Genomic DNA, 18,609 nt, shown 5'->3' with positions numbered 1-18,609 from the left:
AAAGTGTCAACACTGCTATGTAACTTATAGCATTGGCAGTGGGTTTCCCTGCTCATTTACCTGTTGTTTGTTTAACGGCAGACACTTGCTGTATGAACATTGTCCAGATGAAACTGAAACTGTTAACTGCTCCTACTCTGCTCCTACTCTGCTCCTCTCTCTCTCTCTCTCTCTCTGCCTCTCTTAGCTGTTATTTGTGTATTGCTGTGGGCTGCGGTTGTTGTTGATGAATGATGATGATGATGATGATGAGTATTATTGCTGTTGTTATTATTATTATTATCATTATTATACATGTTAGTTTTCAGTTTACACCTGGATAGGCTCAGTAGCACTTTGGATAATCACTTTCTTTCTTTCAACAATCTTAAAACATAATTGTGATCACAACTAACCCCCCCCCCCTCTCTCTCCCTCTTTAAATCCCCTTTCTCTCTCTCTCTCTCTCTCTCTCTCTCTCTCTCTCTCTCTCTCTCCCCCCTGTCTATCTCTGTATCTCTCTCTCTCTCCCCCCTCTCTCTCTCTGTATCTCTCTCTCCTCTCTCTCTCTCTTTCAGAAACCTGTCTAAGAACCCCCTGCTGACCACGTTGTCCTGGCAGCTCTTCCAGCACCTGCAGCTTTTTGAACTGTGAGTTGAACTCTGTCTTTTAATTGGCTCCAGCAGCCTGTGCTGTTCTGTTGCCGCGCCAAATAGTAGCTACGCTAACATTGATTATGTGTGGCAGCCGGTTCCTTCCAAAAAAAGAGAGACCAAACCTATTTGGTCACCCTGGCGCGTCGCCGCCGGCACAGACAATTGGTTTGCCGCCTCTTGTTTTGTAAATATTTGGATCAAACTCGCGGCCCTGGCATATCTCGAGTCATGCCCCGCTGCGACAAGCTGGTTCATGTTGGACCGGCTAGGCTACACTCTCCAACACCAGTGCTACGCTAATCCTGATCTGATGATGATATAGGCGTAGTGGTTCTCAACCTGTGGGTCAGGACCCCCAGTGGGGTCCCCAGATGATTAACTTAATGTGCAACATTGTTTTCTCACTCAACAGTAAACAAACCGACATAAGGTTTAGGGGTATAGAGGGTATCTCCACATTTCTAAAGTGACAATAAGGACTTTTTAATACCTCTAAAATGACAAATTAGACATTGGCTAAATTGTCAAATATTAGAGGCAGAGATTGTGAAAATAGCAGATCTACAGAGCATATAGATCTGCTATTTTCACAATAGAACCGTGTTATACAAAATGTAACTCTTAAGGGCTTTGCATACAGACATGTTTTTTTTTCCACACGGAAATACTGTAAAAAACATTTCTGGACATTCTTTTCTGGACAAAAGCACTGGTGGAAGCCTTTGAATTGGATTCTGAAGTGTTCTGAACAGGTCTTGGTCGCTTGTAGAAGGTTGATTTATCCATTTAGTTCTCTCTAAAGACAAAAAAGGCACAAATCGCATTTATCATGCATTTTTTTATTCTGGTCAGCACAACAATCAGACTTGCAAGGGTTGATCAGGACCCCCATAAAGGAACCTAGAGAGTCCCTGAAATCCACTTTGAGAACCACTGCAATAAAGCATGAAATGAATTGGTTTAATAACTAACATTTACCGATTTCAGATGAAATCCAATTAACACAAAAATGATTCCAAGGATGTGCTTTGATATCAAATGAGTTTCTCTATCACACAACTAAATACAAGTAGATACAGTAGTTGCCTTTTGTTCTCCAAAGTCTTGTAAGTTGTGGCTCGTGTGATGAAAAAGTTTGCGAAATAACATCAGTCTTTCAAACCTTTATCCATCATTATTCGATTTGGTTTCACCATCCAAACCCATGGGATCCCATAATCTTGGGTGAACTTCCACTGAAAGCTTGTGGATCGGCTTTTTGCAAAGATATTAATGTAGAGCCAACCCCGGAGGGGTAGTCCTGTCAACTGAGTTTAGGGTTTAAGTGCTTAATATGTCTGTAGATTTAGCTTTCTGCAAATGTATTGTCTGAAACACAAAAGTCAATGAAAATGTGTTAAAACTGTGTCTATGATATACAGTATGGATGCATGAGTAATTTCCCCATCTATCTTGTGTTTCCCTCCCTGGTTGCTGTTTTCATCTGTTTCGGCCGGGATACACTAAGCCGGGGCGCGTATGCGCGTTTTGGAAAGATCCAATACAGTATATATCAATTCAGCCGGCTACACCAGGCACATGGATAGTGCGAAAATTAGGACCGGTTCTATTTTGTGCGTGCGGGTGCGCGTATGTGCTTTGTACACAAACTCCCATGGTCTCCCACACATATACTCCCTCCTTGGTGTAGCCAGGGGCTTTTCGCACAGACAGCGCACGCATACGCACACGTTTTCTGGTGTAGCCTTGCCGTTATGCGATCAGTCATGGCCAGCAACATTGCTGTCGAGTAGGGATGCACCGATATCTTATCTGTAATTAAGTCATATTGGGATATCGGATATCGGACACATTGTCACCGATCCAAGTCACAGATAAAAAATTATAATAAAAGAGTCTCTGACTTAAAAATATGCAATATAATCATGCAATTGTAAGCCCACAACCAAATGTTTTAGCATATACTTATTAAATAAACGATATCCCACAATCTTATCCAGCAAACCTTTTTTGTCACTCCTCCACTCTTGAGGCGAGACACATGTTTCCATTGCATTTTGCACTCAGTTGCACTGACTGCACTCTGTTATTTGAACTGAAGCCTACAATTAATAAATGGCTTTAATTGAAAGGTGATGCATTTTTTTATATTTGCTATGTAGCCTATACTGTATCGGGTATCGGTATCAGGAAATATCACAATGTATATATTGAATATTGAAATTGAAAAAAGCTGTATTGGTGCATCCCTACTGTCGAGTTGCAGTTGAAGTGTTGATAAAGCCACACTGCATGAATGAAAAGCGGTTTAATTAGCACTGGAAACAACAGTACGCGCCAAGAATTTGTGTTTTTATTTTTTTTCCATATAAGTGACAGAGCAGGAATTGTGTGGAGAGAAAAGGGTCGTGGAAATGGAGGAACAAATGATTCTTTCATGCTTCAGAATCTTTTAGCACAGAATAAAGTTGAGGCCAGCTCAACTTTGATTTGTTGTGACATGTTTCTGGCATCACTTTGTTGCTTAATGTGAATGTCGCTGGCCTCATTGCCGCCACTAATTCAACATTATATATGGGTGGCCGTAGCTGAGTGGTTAGGGAGCCTGGCTGGGGAGCCAGAGCTCTTGGTTGTCGCAGGTACGATTCCTGGTCAGGCAGCTACTGAAATGACCTTTATTCTATGGTTTATTTACCCTGTGATGTTTATGACCCATGGAGATTTTTTGTTTGTAAAGCCTTCCTTAATGGTAAATCCAGAATCCGGGAAAAAAACATTAATGGAATCAATCAGGGACCCGAATCTGCAGCAGAAAAACAATATAAAAAAATCCTTCCATTAAAAAAACAAACAATGATCCAGTTGTTTCTCAAAGCCTGTAGTTCCATTGTCCGTTGAGACCGGTTCAAAAAGTTCCCTGTAGAGTGAGAAAATTAACTTTAAAATGCTTTCGGTGTAAACAAACTCATGCACGAAAAGGGAGCACGCTTGGCCAGGCGTGTGTGTTCTCCTTTGTTTGTAAAGAAAAGCTTTGCAAACAAAAATTCTCCATGGGTCATAAACATCACAGGGTAAGTAAACCATAGAATAAAGGTAATTTCTTGGGTGAACTAATCCTTTAACCTAAATGCTCCCCGAGCGCCACATATGGCTGCTCACTGCTCCTAGTCGTTATAGGATGGGTAAAATGCAGAGAATACATTTCATGTACTGTATGTGTAAATGCACTGTGACAAACACTCCCAAGATGTGGGGCCTGTATTATTATAAGTTCCCACTCTTGAAACTCGGGTGCTCTCCATGGTCCTGAATCCTATATGTGCTACACATAATCTGTGCGCTGTGTGGGTTCTTTCTTAATCACAGCCAACTGGAAACAGGTGCTGTTGGGAGAGAGATACCACATAGCAAACAGAGACTAACCACTTGGCCACTTCCCGAGTTGGCGAACTAAATCTTTTTTTAAAAGCCTTTATTATAACATGACCAAAAAAGGTTTAACATGCTACAGCTTTAATAAAGGTTTAAAAAATAAATCAACTAAACAGTTTACCTTGGACTCTACGTGTTCTCTACAGAGAGAAACTTAAAATGAGTTTCCTACATAGTTGGTGAAGAATATTTTTGATTTAACATATTTGCTGTAGTGTAGTTTTCTTTTTTTACTTCTTTTCTTTTTTTACAGTTTTGTTTATTCAAGATTCAGGCCATACAATAAACAATGACTTGCATACATGTTATGTAAAATATCCACAGGAAGTCTCTGGCTGGAATCATACTGGGGATTTAGTATAGTGGTTGACACACTCTTTTTTTTTTTAAAGATTTGTTTTGGGGCTTTTATGCCTTTATTGATAGGACAGTAGACCGACAGGAAATAGGGAGAGAGACAGTGAGCGACATGCAGCAAAGGCACTCGGGATCAGGAATCGAACCAGCGAGCGACACGCTTTCAGGCTACACTGAGCCTATGTGGTATGCGCCTGGATCGGTAGGCTAGCGGGCGGGCGCCCTTGGTTGACACACTCTTCAGTCAGCTACCGTTGTTCTTATGAATTCATCACGGAGGTCACCTGATTCTAGAAATGTCTTCTAAATCGGTTTTCTGAAAAAACACATGTTTCTTTGATATATATACCATAGATGCAAAGATTTGAGTTAAAAATGTTCGCTTTGAAAAAATATATATTCAAAGATTTGCACAAATGTTCATGATTAAAAAAAATAGCAGATCTACAAGCTTATGTGCTATTTTTGAATAGCTAAAATATAAAATAATGGTCTTTATAATTCCAAGTCTAAAGGTTTTGATTGATTGATTGATTGATTGATTGATTGATTGATTGATTGAAAACTTTATTAGAAGGTTGCCCAGGGAAAGGTACAGTTTCATGACAGTACAGCATAGGATATTATCAATAACAAAAAGAAGCAGTTATAAAGAAGAAATGAAATAAGAGAAAAAGAAAAGACAAAATAAAATATATTTACAGTGGAAGGCGACTTTTCAGACCGATTTTGAAGGAAGTTAGGGATTTACACTCCTTTAAGGCCTGCGGTAGGGCGTTCCACATGTTAGTGGCATAGCAGGAGAACAAATTTGAACCTTTTTTAGAGTATAATCTGGGTTGAACGTGATTTGTGGAGCTGCCTCTGGTGTTGTAATTGTGGGCATCCTTGACGTTTAGGAAGTATTTTGTCAGGTACATGGGTATCTTGGTAGTGCAGTGTATCTTGTACACCAGGCCCAGTGCAAGATGCTGTACTCTCTGTCAGCTACCGTCAGCCACCCCACGCTTATATAGTGATAAGCGGGTTAAGTTGCAGGGTTAAATTCCCGTTGGGTATCTGAGGCTCCTAGGCAGTTGCCAGTTATTTTAGTGGTATTGCATTTATGCATAAAAGCATGTGTTCTACCACGGTATTTTAGGCTTTGAATGTGTCGGGTGCTTTAGCACTTACGGTGTATTTAAAGCAAGGTGCCAGGATGCTGGGTGTTATTTCTGGCTGTGAGGTGCTACTGCAGTGCTGCCAGTCAACCCATGGGTGCTGGGGTTATTTAGAGCACTGAGAATTCAGAGGGAGGGGGCAGGAGAGAGGGGGGTAGAGAGAGAGAGAGAGAGAGAGAGAGAGAGAGAAGAGAGAGAGAGAGAGAGAGAGAGAGAGAGAGAGAGACTTTTTTTTTTTTTTTGCTCAAACCCTTTTCTCTGTTCCTCAACCCCTCCACTCTCCTCTTTTAGCCCTCACACCTTCTCTCTTAATTTAACTTTTAGCAGAGAGAGAGAGAGAGAGAGAGAGAGAGAGAGAGAGAGAGAGAGAGAGAGAATAATACCAGAGGGTGTATTTTTAATCTTTTGGAAACAGGACAGCTCCTCAGAGAAGAAGAATGTGTACTATTCTCTATGGGTCAGAGATGGACATTTATACACGCACAAGCTCCTTACACCACACATATTCTCACCGGTCATTAATATATGTATGCATATTTAGGCGGGAACACACACACACACACACACGCACGCACGCACGCACGCACGCGCGCGTGCGTGCGTGCGTGCGCTTTCCTCAAAGGGTAGAACCTCTCTCTCGTCAGTAGTGAACAACAGGAGGAGAATGGAGGTGAGGAACGAGGGAGGGAGAAGGGTAAAGCAAAGAGTAAAGAGGGGATAGACGCAGGTGAGTGGAGGATGATGAGAGGAATGGGTGGAGTGGACCTCCTACTAAAGGAGAGAAGCAGTAGTGGAGAGGAGAAGGACTCAGGAGAGGAGAAGGGGATGGTGACAGTGGCAGGAAAGGAGACTGGCTTGAGCTGTGCAGAGAACAATGAAGGCTATGTAACACTTTTGGGTATTTTGGGAACGCATTCTCACACGTGGCCGGGTAACAATTCAGGACAGATATAACTAGTTCGGGATAATTATTAATGTCCTGGGTGCCTATCCCGAACTAGTTCGGCTTAAAAAAAAAAAAAACTTTTTGTAAAAAATGTTTTTTTTTTTTTTTTGTTTTTTTTTTGCCGGGCCACCGGCCGTCATCTGTTTACACGGCCCGCGAGAGCGTCGCACCGCCGATATTTACCATCCACTCCAATGCAATCCAGGATCTTTAGAGCTCATTTTCTCTGTTCCATGCATATCCATGAGGTGTGCAAGGTTTAATCATGGCTAAATCGCCGAAAATAGGGCTTCTAAAATGCTTGGTAACCAATAACTTCAAGCTAACTTCATCCTGTCCCTGTTCATGCACAAAGGAAAGTGTTCAGGCGCGTCATGGCTGCGCATGGCTTGTGCATATACAGCGCTTGTCTATGGTGGATTCTATGGCCATTGGGCGCCCTCTAGTGGTGAAAAGGTGGCACTGAAAGGGTTTTAATAACAATGAAAAGAATTCGCACAACTGCTTTACTCTGAAATATGTTACAAAACACCAAAGTGTCGGTACATTACTACACTTTAACCGTTTTCACTTTTGAGCGATTTACGATTCTCTGCTTATTCTCTGCTTATAGTGGACTTTGTACCGCTTGGCCACTCGCCCACCTAGTGGCTCGCTCTCGGGTGTCACGCAAGGCTCTAGTCTGCTTCTGACCTCGCGCCTGTTTTAGCAAGGTTTTTAGCAGACACATCAACCTATAACAAGGTGGGAGTGAGAATGGCTCTTCCACATTCCAGTGTGGGCGAGACCGCAGAGAGCGTTGAGAAATAACACCACAGGAGATCCTATCGACAAACAAGCATACATGGTCACATGTTGCCCCATCTTGTCATTATAGTAGGACTTTGTGACACTATGTAGGTGTGGGAGGAGAGGGGTTGTATCACATGCAAATCAATAGCACGCTGACATTTTGGGATCAATGCTGACCAGGATTTGATGGTCCATTGCCCGCCTGTTTCGTCCAGGTGCATCAAATAGCGAGGCGTTTGCTCGTCCATTGCTATTTTCATCACTTTTTAATGTGTTTCTTCGGTGACACTGTGGAAATGACCAGAACACTATTGCACTGTAATGTGTTGTGAGCTTGTTGATCAGCTACTTTAGCTGAACATATTTGGTCTAGTGGGCAACACGTAGGCTTTGATAGGTTTATAAATGGTTAATAATGATAATAATAATAATCTTTATTGTTCCCGACGTGATATTTGTCTTCACAAAACAGCAAAAAACAACACATAACTATATACTGTAATGAGGTCCCCACTGGGCACAGAAAACCATCCTATCGACAAGGCAGTTTGTTTAGTGCCGTGATGGCACTAAACAAACTGCTAAAACTAACCTTTTCACACTTCAGGGTTCTGTATCTTCACCCAGATGGCATCGAAGTAGCGACACAGGGGATGAACACTGTCATTTGTTATTGCAAGTGCTAAGCGTGTGATGGCCTTATTGTGACATAAAAAACTATTTTGACGCAACATAGATTGTTCTTTTTCACAATGATTACAAATATACAGTATATCGTCGTTGTCGGGTGGAAACCTTGTATGTCCAAAACTGTTCGTTTTGTATTTATCATCTAAAAAAATTTACTAAACTAGTGAAAACAGTATGGAAAATACCAAAGTCTGTTGCCACACCCCACTTGCCATGGCATTGACTGTGATACTGTACATGCCGGTTTCCCAAAAGAAATTGCACCCAGAGAGTATGTCTATCTGTACAGTCCCCCCCCCCCCCCTCCCCCCACCTTCTTCCAGTTAAATGAGCACTGAGACATGCCTGTGCCATGTCACAGAGCAGAGCAGCTTATGTGCCACAGAACTAGTTAGCCTGGCCTCTATTTAAAGGAAAACTCCTCCCTAAAACACATCTTGGCTCATTCCTCTACTTATATTGATCCCAAAAGACTGTCCATGGGGTCTATTAGGCACAAATGCCCCTGTTGTCCAGTTTCCCCAGCAGAACCCAGCAGCTGTCACAGCTGAGTGGTGCCTATAAGCCTATCGCTTTTACACTATTTGTTGGGTTCCAAAGTGATTTTCTTTTTCATGAATGTGTTATTAGTTGTCATTACAAACATATCCATGCCTTGGTTGTCCAACACAAGCCACCACAATCTGATAAATAATGTTTTGGGATGAGCATTCGGCACAGGTGCCAATCAAAGTGACTGTACTGGCCAATCACAGGGCATCTTTTCCGGGACTTAGCAAAACACATAAGAGAATAACATCTGTTTAGCAGAGTGTGAGGGCTTGTGTGGGACAACGATGACATGGATGTGTTTGTAATGACATCTAGTACCACATTCATGAAAAATAAAAACACTTTTGACCACAACAACTAGTGTAAAAGTGATAGGCTTATAAGCTCCACTCTATGCTATGAGAGCTGCTGGGTTCTGCTGGGGAAACTGGACAACAGGGGCATTTCTGCCTAAGAGACCCCATGGACAGTCTTTTTGGGTCAATATAAGTAGGAAAATGAGCCTAGAAGTGTTTTGGGGAGGAGCTTTCCTTTAAGCTCCTTCACCTATTTTGAGGCAGGTTAATGCAGTTTTGAGGCACAGTGATGCAAAATGCCACAGCTCGCAAAATCCCTCAAACATTTGACACATTCTTTCATAAGTTAATGCCAGTGCCACTACAAGTGTGGTAACATTGTAGCATTGTGGCATTTCTGCATTCAAAATGTCTACATCAAAAGGTTAAGACGTGATGTCTTGAACGTTTTAAAAGGACCATCTTTCAGGGGAGGCAGCGAGTGTTTGATCTGGAGCCAAGAATGCATAGAGAAGAGGAAATAGAGTTGTAATGAGAAGGAATGGATTACTGCAGGAAGAATGGGAGAGAGAAAGAATAGAGAGAAAATAGGGTTTTGGTCCAGTTTAGAGTGACATTGACTTGACTTTTCAGCAGTGGTGGAAAAAGTACCAAAAGTATCAATACTGCAATATATAAATACTCTGTTACAAGTAAAAGTCTGGAATTACATGCCGGAGCTACAAGCTAGCGAATTAGCACAACGTGATAGGGTGCGGACTGACAGGGAAATTAATTAGAGAAAAGGGCTGTTTCTTCCATGGCTTAACATTGGAGTGAATGGAGAATGGGTTTCCTGCTTCTGGCCTAAACCGGAAGTACAACAAACTGGGCACTACTGGGCCCACGGATCGGCCATCTTTTTGGATCTAGTTAACTTGTTATCCTTAAACACTGTCAGTTTGGACTAAAGGCTAATTTATACGTGGCTAAAATCTTTCCATCTCCGAAATGCTACTTTTTATTTGTCATTTTGACGCTTGTCAAAGTTGTGCAAAGAAGTGTTGTTTCGACACCTCTATGTCTATGCATAGTATCAATATCATCCATATGCATAGTATCAATATCATCCATAGCGACGACATGAAAATCCCAGCATTGCAGAAGGTGACATAAAAAACTATTTTGACGCAACATAGATTGTTCTTTTTCACAATGAATACAAATATACATTATATACACTTCTTTGTTGTTGTTTATAGCAACGTTGCGCTAATTAGTTTTAATCCATTAACTTAAGGCCTTTAGACATTTGTTGTATGACAAATAACAACATTAGACGATCTACAGGCTCCCACATTTTCATGTGATGTGTTGAGAACTTGTCCTGGGTGAAAACTGCACAGACCATCTTTACAGTATACATACAGTATGATTGATTATGGACAGAGGAATTACACCACCACTGAATGCCTCGCTCGTTGTCATGACCTTGGAATGGGCAACCTGGCAGTCTGTAAATAGACACGTGTGCGTGTGTGTGTGTGTGTGTGTGTGTGTGTGTGTGTGTGTGTGTGTGTGTGTGTGTGTGTGTGTGTGTGTGTGTGTGTGTGTGTGTGTGTGTGTGTGTGTGTGCGTGTGTACGTGCGTGTGTGCGCGTATGTGTGGCAGGGGAGGTGCAAAGCATTGATGAAAGCGTTGAACAACACAACAGGACACACATGCAGATGTGGATTCGTGCAGACCATGCCCCACCTGCTGGAATGTGCCAGTTCTAGCTAAATTAGCTACTCAGAGAGAGCCGCTGTATTGTGTATGCGTGTGTGCGTGCATGCGTGCGTGCGTGCGTGCGTGCGTGCGTGTGGTGTTGAATGTATGGCTGTATATAGTGTGAAGCCGGCCATTCAGAGTCCCTCAGGGTAATATCATTCTTGACAATGGAGAGATTTCCTATTTAAATGAAGCCATGCCTCACGGTGCAACACAATACAATATCTGTAGGGGATATTGGGCTTCTTATTTTGCCCGTGCGTGCGTTAGTGCGTGTGTGTGTGTGTGCGGGTGTGTGTGCGTGCGTGTGTGGTTTATTCCCCAAGGATCCCAGCGTGCTGTGTGGTTAGCCATTCAAAACATCTCTGCATGCTTTCAGTGCAGAGGCGATTGAATGGGTTTTTATTATAGAGGGTCGCAGCAGGACCAATAGTCTCACTATAGCGAGGGCTATCTGTGTGAGAGAGAGAGAGAGAGAGAGAGAGAGAGAGAGAGAGAGAAAGAGAGAGAGAGAGAGAGAGAGAGAGAGAGAGAGAGAGAGAGAGAGAGAGAGAGAGAGAGAGAGAGAGAGAGAGAGAGAGAGAGAGAGAGAGAGAGAGAGAGAGAGAGAGAGAGAGAGAGAGAGAGAGAGAGAGATGGATGGAGCATGATGGGATGATGGGGGCTACTGATGGGACTGTTTTCATCTTTGCAGACCACCCAGAGGGTTTGTGTTGAGATGATGGTACCGTAGGTAACACCACATCAGCCTCATGGCCAGGAATTTGAATGGGGGCAGATTTGAGCCTTATAGCGGATATATATATGTCCGCTATAAATATATATGTTTTGTTGGCAAAATCAACTGTTCATTTTTTAGACTAAAATTGTATCATATTTAGTCGACTAAAACTAAAACTTTGTCATATTTCAGATGACAAAAATGTGACTAAAACTGAATTGAATTATATTCAAAAAGGGTTATTGTCAAAATCAACAGTGCATTGAGGTATTATTTGTTGTTTTAGTTGTGTTGTGTTGTGAGGGGGCTTCACTCATCACATTAAGACGCAGTCAACCTCCCAGCTGGACAGGAGATACGGAGAGAGCAGCTAGTATTGGCATTCGGGTCGATAAAATGACACTTGTCTAGTTGTCTTGGCTAGATGGCATCAGTCATTAAATCAGACAGGCATGAGGTGAGATAATGGTTTCTTTTCTAGGCCGCAGCCTTGCAGAAATTCAGCCTGGAGGCTTAACAACAAAAAGTAATACCGGGTGTCTTACCTATACACAAATCAAAGGGACCATTCTGCAGATCTTACAGTGAGCATAAGCAATAAGCCCACAAGCTGACACACATCATCCTGATGTTAGGATACAGTCCGTAGAAACTGTCGAAAGATTAAATAAGCCACTACAGTATAATCTATGAAGAGAACAGGTTTAAGCAAGAGACAAGAACCGTGGGCATCCCCCCTTCTTTCCTAAATACAATTATTGATAAGAAAGCTCAAAGGGCCTTTGTGAATGTCAATGTCAGTGTTGGGTAATGTTACTTTTAAGTAACTTGTTACCTTACAGGATTACTGAGATTAAAAAGTATTCCACTATGTTACAGGATTCCCTTCTGAAAAAAGTTACCTGTTCAATTAATATCCCTCTGTAAAGAAGATTGGTATAAACCTAAATCAGCCTACTGGAGTGAGCGGGGTTGTGGAGCTGTGCTGGGTTCCACAAGACTAATTTACATTGACGTTCTCCTCCTTTTTAACCAATGCATCGAAAAATAATGTGAGGACTTCCACGACTGTACAAAAGGTCAACCTCTCCGTCTTCTCTCTATATCTGCCATGTCGCACAGCTGCGTCAAAGACCGTAATATTGTCAGCCGAGTGTCACACCAAAAGTGTGACCCATTGAATAGAATGATTATGCAATACACCAAGGCATCGGTCACCGATTTCTGTGTAACATCCGTGCGAGCTCATTCATTGACCAGGAAACAGTGCTAATGCGTCCAATGGAAGGAGGAGATTGGGGTGGAGGAGGACGAAAAACCTCCAGGCAATGAATAGCAGAAATAACCGATCTACAAGCGCAGTAGGCCTACTCCCAACCCATGTTTGTGGGTAGTGAAGCAAACCGTAGTGAAGCAAACCTGTTGAGAGAACGCAGGTGTATTTATACTGAGGTTTATACTGAGGTGATTGCAACAAGGATTGGCTGTGGTGAGTGGAGGCAGGTGTAGTGGATGTGGATGAAAAGGGAGTAGCTAAGGTGTCGTAGATAGATAGGTAAGTGAGTGATTGATAGAGGCTGTGATAAGCAAAGGGTGGTCTCTACTCCTGAACATGCGTTGAACACAGCTGCATTAATCTCTGTTCAGTATAAGTGCATGTGGCAAGTCTTTGCCTTCATTTAGTATGCCATGAGCTAGGAATATAGCAATATGGCCATGCATGGGGCATGCATGGCCACATTGCTATATTCCTAGCACAATCCCATTCACATAATCAATACTTATACTGTATTGTAGTAATGAAACCCAAGAACCTCTGAGTGGCTAATTTTGCACCGTAGGGACAATCAGGCAAGCGCTAAACCGCTTTCCTGATAAGGTGCCATCATATATATCGTCACTGTCGGGCGGAAACCTTGTATCTCCAAGTTTCAAATGTGTACGTTCTTTCGCGAAGTAAAGCCCTGCTTCATCATACAAGGCCATCGCACAAAAGTTGTGATAACCGCAGATCTACAACGCCTTTTAGATCGGCTGTTTTCACTAGTTTAAATCATTTTAAAATGATAAATGCAAAACCAACAGTTTTGGACATGAAAGGTTTTCACCCAACAATGACGATGCGTGCGTGCGTGCGTGCGTGCGTGTTATGGGGCTTACAGGATCTCTATTGTGAGTGAATAATCATGCCATGGAAGCTGCTCAATAGGTGTGAGGAGACATGGCATATGGGGTGCGTGGAGTCTTCTTGGAGGAGGTCAGCCTGTGCCCCCCATCTTTGGGAGTGACAGTGTTGTCTCTGTTGGACGCAAAATGTCACTCTCTTTCCACCCAAGAGCAAAACATACGATAGCATACAGTAATGCACGCATGCGCACGCACGCACGCACGCACGCACGCACGCACGCACGCACGCACGCACGCACGCACACACACACATCACAGTATCATGGAAGCTGTTATCTATGTTATGTGCCTTAGAGTGCCATTAGCGGATCATACAATTCAAGTAGTGTATAGACGTCCTAAGAACTGCCACTGTGAAAAGACCCAGGTGAATGGCTCTGGTGTGATGACGGTGCCATGAATGTGACAAGGATATGAGTCATGACAGCCTTGCCACACGAGATCAAAAAGGACATACTTGCATGCTGGGAGATTGAGATTGGATCGGAGCAGACACTCTGTCGACACGGCCACACTTGTTGTCAGCTTAAACACGAAGCTGCTGTTTGATGCAAACGACGAGATGCACTTTGTCTAGGATGGCTACATGTGTATGAAATAGGCCTGTGTATTGGCAGAAATCTGGCTATATAATTCATTTAGCCATATATTGCAATATTGTAAGAAAGGCAATTTCGATTACATGTAATTTGAGGAAAACTGTCATAGCCGTATGCATACAGTATAATCTGTTCCACTATAGGCTTTTCACAGAAGCCTTCATTCTCTGTTGCATTGACAGGGACAATACCTTTGCAAATGAAATTGTCAATACAAAGTATTGACTGAATCCAAATTAGAGTGTTCTTGGATCTTCTTGGAAATCGTTTTGCTTGCCAAGATCTACAGTAAGATAAAGCCTGATATACTCATACTTTTTCACAAATCTACAAGCTCACAACGCGTCAACGTCATGTCATGATCTGCACATTTTGTACCTTGTACTTCTGCTATTTTTTTACGTCATATGACAGAGAAATTAATTAAACATAAGACATGTATCACAATACGTTATCTTATAGATCTGTTAGCTGTTGTTAGACTGTAAATTGTATCTCTCTGATTCCGCGAGATTGTGTCTCACTGATCTGAAAGGTACGTGTTGTGTGGTGATAGGATGAGTGATTGGTTGGGCACTTGTTTGATTGCCACCTCATCATTTGTATGTGTCACCTACTATAAAGCTTCATCTCCACCATGCTTCTCTTCTCTCCCTTCTCATTTTCTGCACTTCTCAGTGTTTCTGTCTTCTTTGCATTATATTACCCTCTTACTACACCCCCACTCAATCCATCACCCTCCCTCTTCATATCTTATGCATATCCTCTCCTCTCCTCTCCTCTCCTCTCCTCTCTCCTCTCCTCTCAGGTTATTTCATGGACTTGCTTCATCTTCTTCTCTTTTTTTTGTTCCCTCACCTTTCTTTTCCCCCCTTCTTACTCCATATTCCCCCCCCCCCCCCCCCCCCCCCCACACACACACACACCTCCAACCCCATCATATATCCTCCACTACATTATGGCCTCCAACCTAAGTTCAATTTCCTTTCATTTACTCGGCTGATGGAGTTAGCCCCGGCGAGCCTGCTCAAATTATTACCCATCTCACTTTTATGAGACAGTCTTGGTTACGTTATGGGTGTGTTGGGAAGTGGTTATTAGATCTCAATATGCTCCAATATAGTTGCTGTCCCACGGAAGCCTTGTATCTCCAATTTCAGGACTTTTATTTAATTGACATTTCCTCCCATGTGTAGAAATGTCTTCTGTGACATTGAGGCAGAGACGAGCCATTGGTAATGCTTTGTGAAAATGTCAAATGCATCCGTTTTCTTGACAAGTTTAGGTAACTGTGACCTCAGCCTGACAAAAGCCATATGTTTTCAAGTTGTAGATTAATTATCATTATTGTAGCAGTATTCTTTTATGATTGTTATTATTCTGAAATGACCGATTAAGGATACCATAGTTTTTTACTATATGTGTGCTAGCTTATGTAATCAGACACAAAAGCTGTGCCTGCTTGCTGTTGATTTTGTAAGTTAAGGTTAGTATTAACGACTCAAGCTGATGCAGAAAATAGCGATGTACATGTACAAGTTTTTATATATATATATATATATATATATATATATATATATATATATATATATATATATATATATATTCACCCATTATGACATGCCAAACTAAGAATGCCAGTTGTTCATTCTGATTACGTGTATTTATTTTGGGTCAGAGTATAGTACAGCCCAGGGGTTGGCAACCTTTTTGACATTTAGTGCCATGTTTGTTATTTTCTTGATAGTCAGTGTGCCTTTTAAAATTCACATCCACATAAAATAAAATAAAAAATAAAACAGATTCTGACCATCTGTCCATAAATAAATACACTTTTTTTCCACTTCTTTTGAAATATTCACATCAGGACGTAACGATCATTAGACTCAGAACAATAACCTCATCTATCTCCCAGGCTCCCTAACCAGAGATCAGAGTTTGAATTCATGTATAGAATTATGTGCAGGATCCAATTTGCATACAGATGTTCCCATTGTTTATGATCTAAAACACGTATGCCAGTGTGCCAGTGATTACCCTCCCCCTGTGCCAATGTTGGCACCCCGTGCCTAAGGTTGCCTACCCCTGGTATAGCCTCATGTCTGTTTACTGCAGTGTTTCTAAAAGTGGATTCCAGGGACTCTGTGGGTTCCTTTTAGAGGGCTCCAAATTGACCCCGTCTGTAACTCTGACAGTGTACAAATGCAACCATTTGGTTCCATTTACACACTCTCAGGGACCTTTTCCACCGGCAAAGAACCAGGTTCTTTCTCCCGCCTATGGGATGAACCAGAGGTGAGCTTTTTCCACCCGAGAACCGAGTTGGTCCGAACCGTAAAAGTTGCTTTGCGGCCAGTTTGCAAGAACAAACCACAGTTCCAAGAAAGTTGCCATCCCATAGGCAGGAGAAAGAACCCGAACCGGTTCTTTGCCAGTGGAAAAGGCCCCTCAGAGTTAAGGGGAGACCTTGAAACTTAAAATTTTGGGAAACACTGGTCTGCTGTATACTGTATAATGAAATCCCCGGCAGGATGCCTGGTGTTTCTGTCTCTCTCTGCTACTACTGCTAACTGTACTCACTTGGAGTCTGACGGTGTAATGAGGCCCTGGCTCCACAGCCACAATGACAAGGACACAAAGCCAGTGCAGTTTGCTAAAGTGGTAGGGATCCGGCAGCAGTACAATGGCTGACTCCAACACCAAGAGCAGGGTTGCAGCCGCGCTACTCTATAACAGTGTTTCTCAACCTGTGGGTTGGGACCCCCCGGGGGCGGGGGGCCCAAATAATTTTGGGGGTTCCCCAGATGATTAGCTTAATGTGCAACATTGTTTTCTCACTCAACAGTAAACAAACCAACATAAAGTTAAAGTGTATAGAGGGTATATGCACATTTCTAAAGTGACAATTTAAGGACTTTTTAATACTTCTAAAATGGCAAATTAAAACATAGGCCATATTGTTCATATGTGAAAATAGCCGATCTACATGCTCACAATGCCTCGCAAGGCGAGGCGTTGTGAGCACGGGGGGGGGGGGGGGGGGTTGCGGCCTGAAAAGGTTGAGAATCACTGCTCTATAAGAGATGGCTAGTGGTTATATAGGTGAGATCCGTTCTCACTATGTCTTTTATGTGTTTTTCTGTTCATTGGAAATACTCGATAGAAAACACCATTATGTAAATAATAATAATAATAATTAGTTGCAGCTATATAGTTTACTCTAGAGAGGTCTAGTGGTTCTGTTTTCTCTCTCTCTCTCTCTCTCTCACACACACACGCGCGCGCACACGCACGCGCGCGCGCGCACGCACACACACACACACACACACACACACACACACACACACACACACACACACACACACACACACACACACACACACACACACACACACACACACACACACACACACACACACACACACACACACACACACACACACACAGGTATACCTGGTGTTTTGTATCCGTCTATCTGCCCCAGTGCGCTTGATGAAAGAGCAAGGCTATCAGCGTTGCATTAATGAGACAGAAGGGTTATCTTTGCTACTCATTTACATCCTTGCTTTCCTGGCCAGGTGCTAGATGAGGGACTTAATTAAGTAGGTATCAGGGGAACCTGAGAATACATTTGCCGCATACAGTCGGATAAACTCACACTTCTAAACATGAGGGTGGGTGGGTGGGGTCGCGCTAGAATTGCTCAAGGATCTTTAAATGGGGTCTGGGTGTGAGAGAACTTTAACACTTGTGTTAAAGCCAACCCTATAGGGGACTTCAGCCGTGCCTTAAAATTGTGTGCAAATTTACTGGATTGATGTAAAACCACTTAATCCCCCTAGTCTTAGAGCAGTAGTTTTAAACCCTTTTCATATCATTGTTGTCGGGTGGAAACCTCGTATCTCAGAGTTTCAAATGTGTAAGTTCTTAGTAAAGCCCTGCTTCGTCATACAAGGCCGTCGCACAAAAGTAGTGAAAACAGCAGATCTAGAAGCACACAACGCCTCACGGTGCGAGGCGTTGTGTGCTTGTAGATCGGCTGTTTTCACTAGTTTAAATCATTTTTAAAATGATAAATGCAAAATGAACGGTTTTGGACATACAAGGTTTCCACCCGACAACGACGATATCAAGGTCCATTATTTATTCAGCATTTGAGCCACGGACCACCATTTGATAAGATTTAGCCTCTCAGACCAGAAACTTAGAATATTGTACTGTCATACTGTATGTTACGTTAACATGTCCTACCCCAGCCCACACCCACTTTCTTGCAGTAGTAGTCTACTTGCAAGTACAGTAAATGGAGGCCACCCAAGCATGTACTGTAATACTGTAAGGTTCTGTCTCTATTCCCCAGTGTGTGTGTGTGTGTGTGTGTGTGTGTGTGTGTGTGTGTGTGTGTGTGTGTGTGTGTGTGTGTGTGTGTGTGTGTGTGTGTGTGTGTGTGTGTGTGTGTGTGTGTGTGTGTGCGCACGCGCGCACAGTGTGTA

The 18,609-nt window shown here is 42.5% G+C and overlaps 1 protein-coding gene across 1 annotated transcript in view; it reads left to right on the top strand.

The window, feature by feature from the left end:
• Positions 1-534: 534 nt before the first annotated feature.
• Positions 535-18,609, top strand: part of LOC308294396 (NT-3 growth factor receptor-like) — a gene marked incomplete at its 5' end in the record, with an annotated part of 181,311 nt that continues 163,236 nt past the window's right edge. Inside the window, one exon of the mRNA XM_080737129.1 lies at positions 535-629. Within this exon, the coding sequence (XP_080593255.1) occupies positions 535-629 (95 nt within the window). The remainder of the gene's footprint in view (positions 630-18,609) is intronic.

The sequence above is a fragment of the Nannobrachium achirus genome (assembly GCF_963921795.1).
Source record: "Nannobrachium achirus genome assembly, chromosome: 11".
Lineage (NCBI taxonomy): Eukaryota > Metazoa > Chordata > Actinopteri > Myctophiformes > Myctophidae > Nannobrachium > Nannobrachium achirus.
Note: the sequence above shows the minus strand (reverse complement) of the source record. Positions and strands in the feature narration are given on the sequence as shown.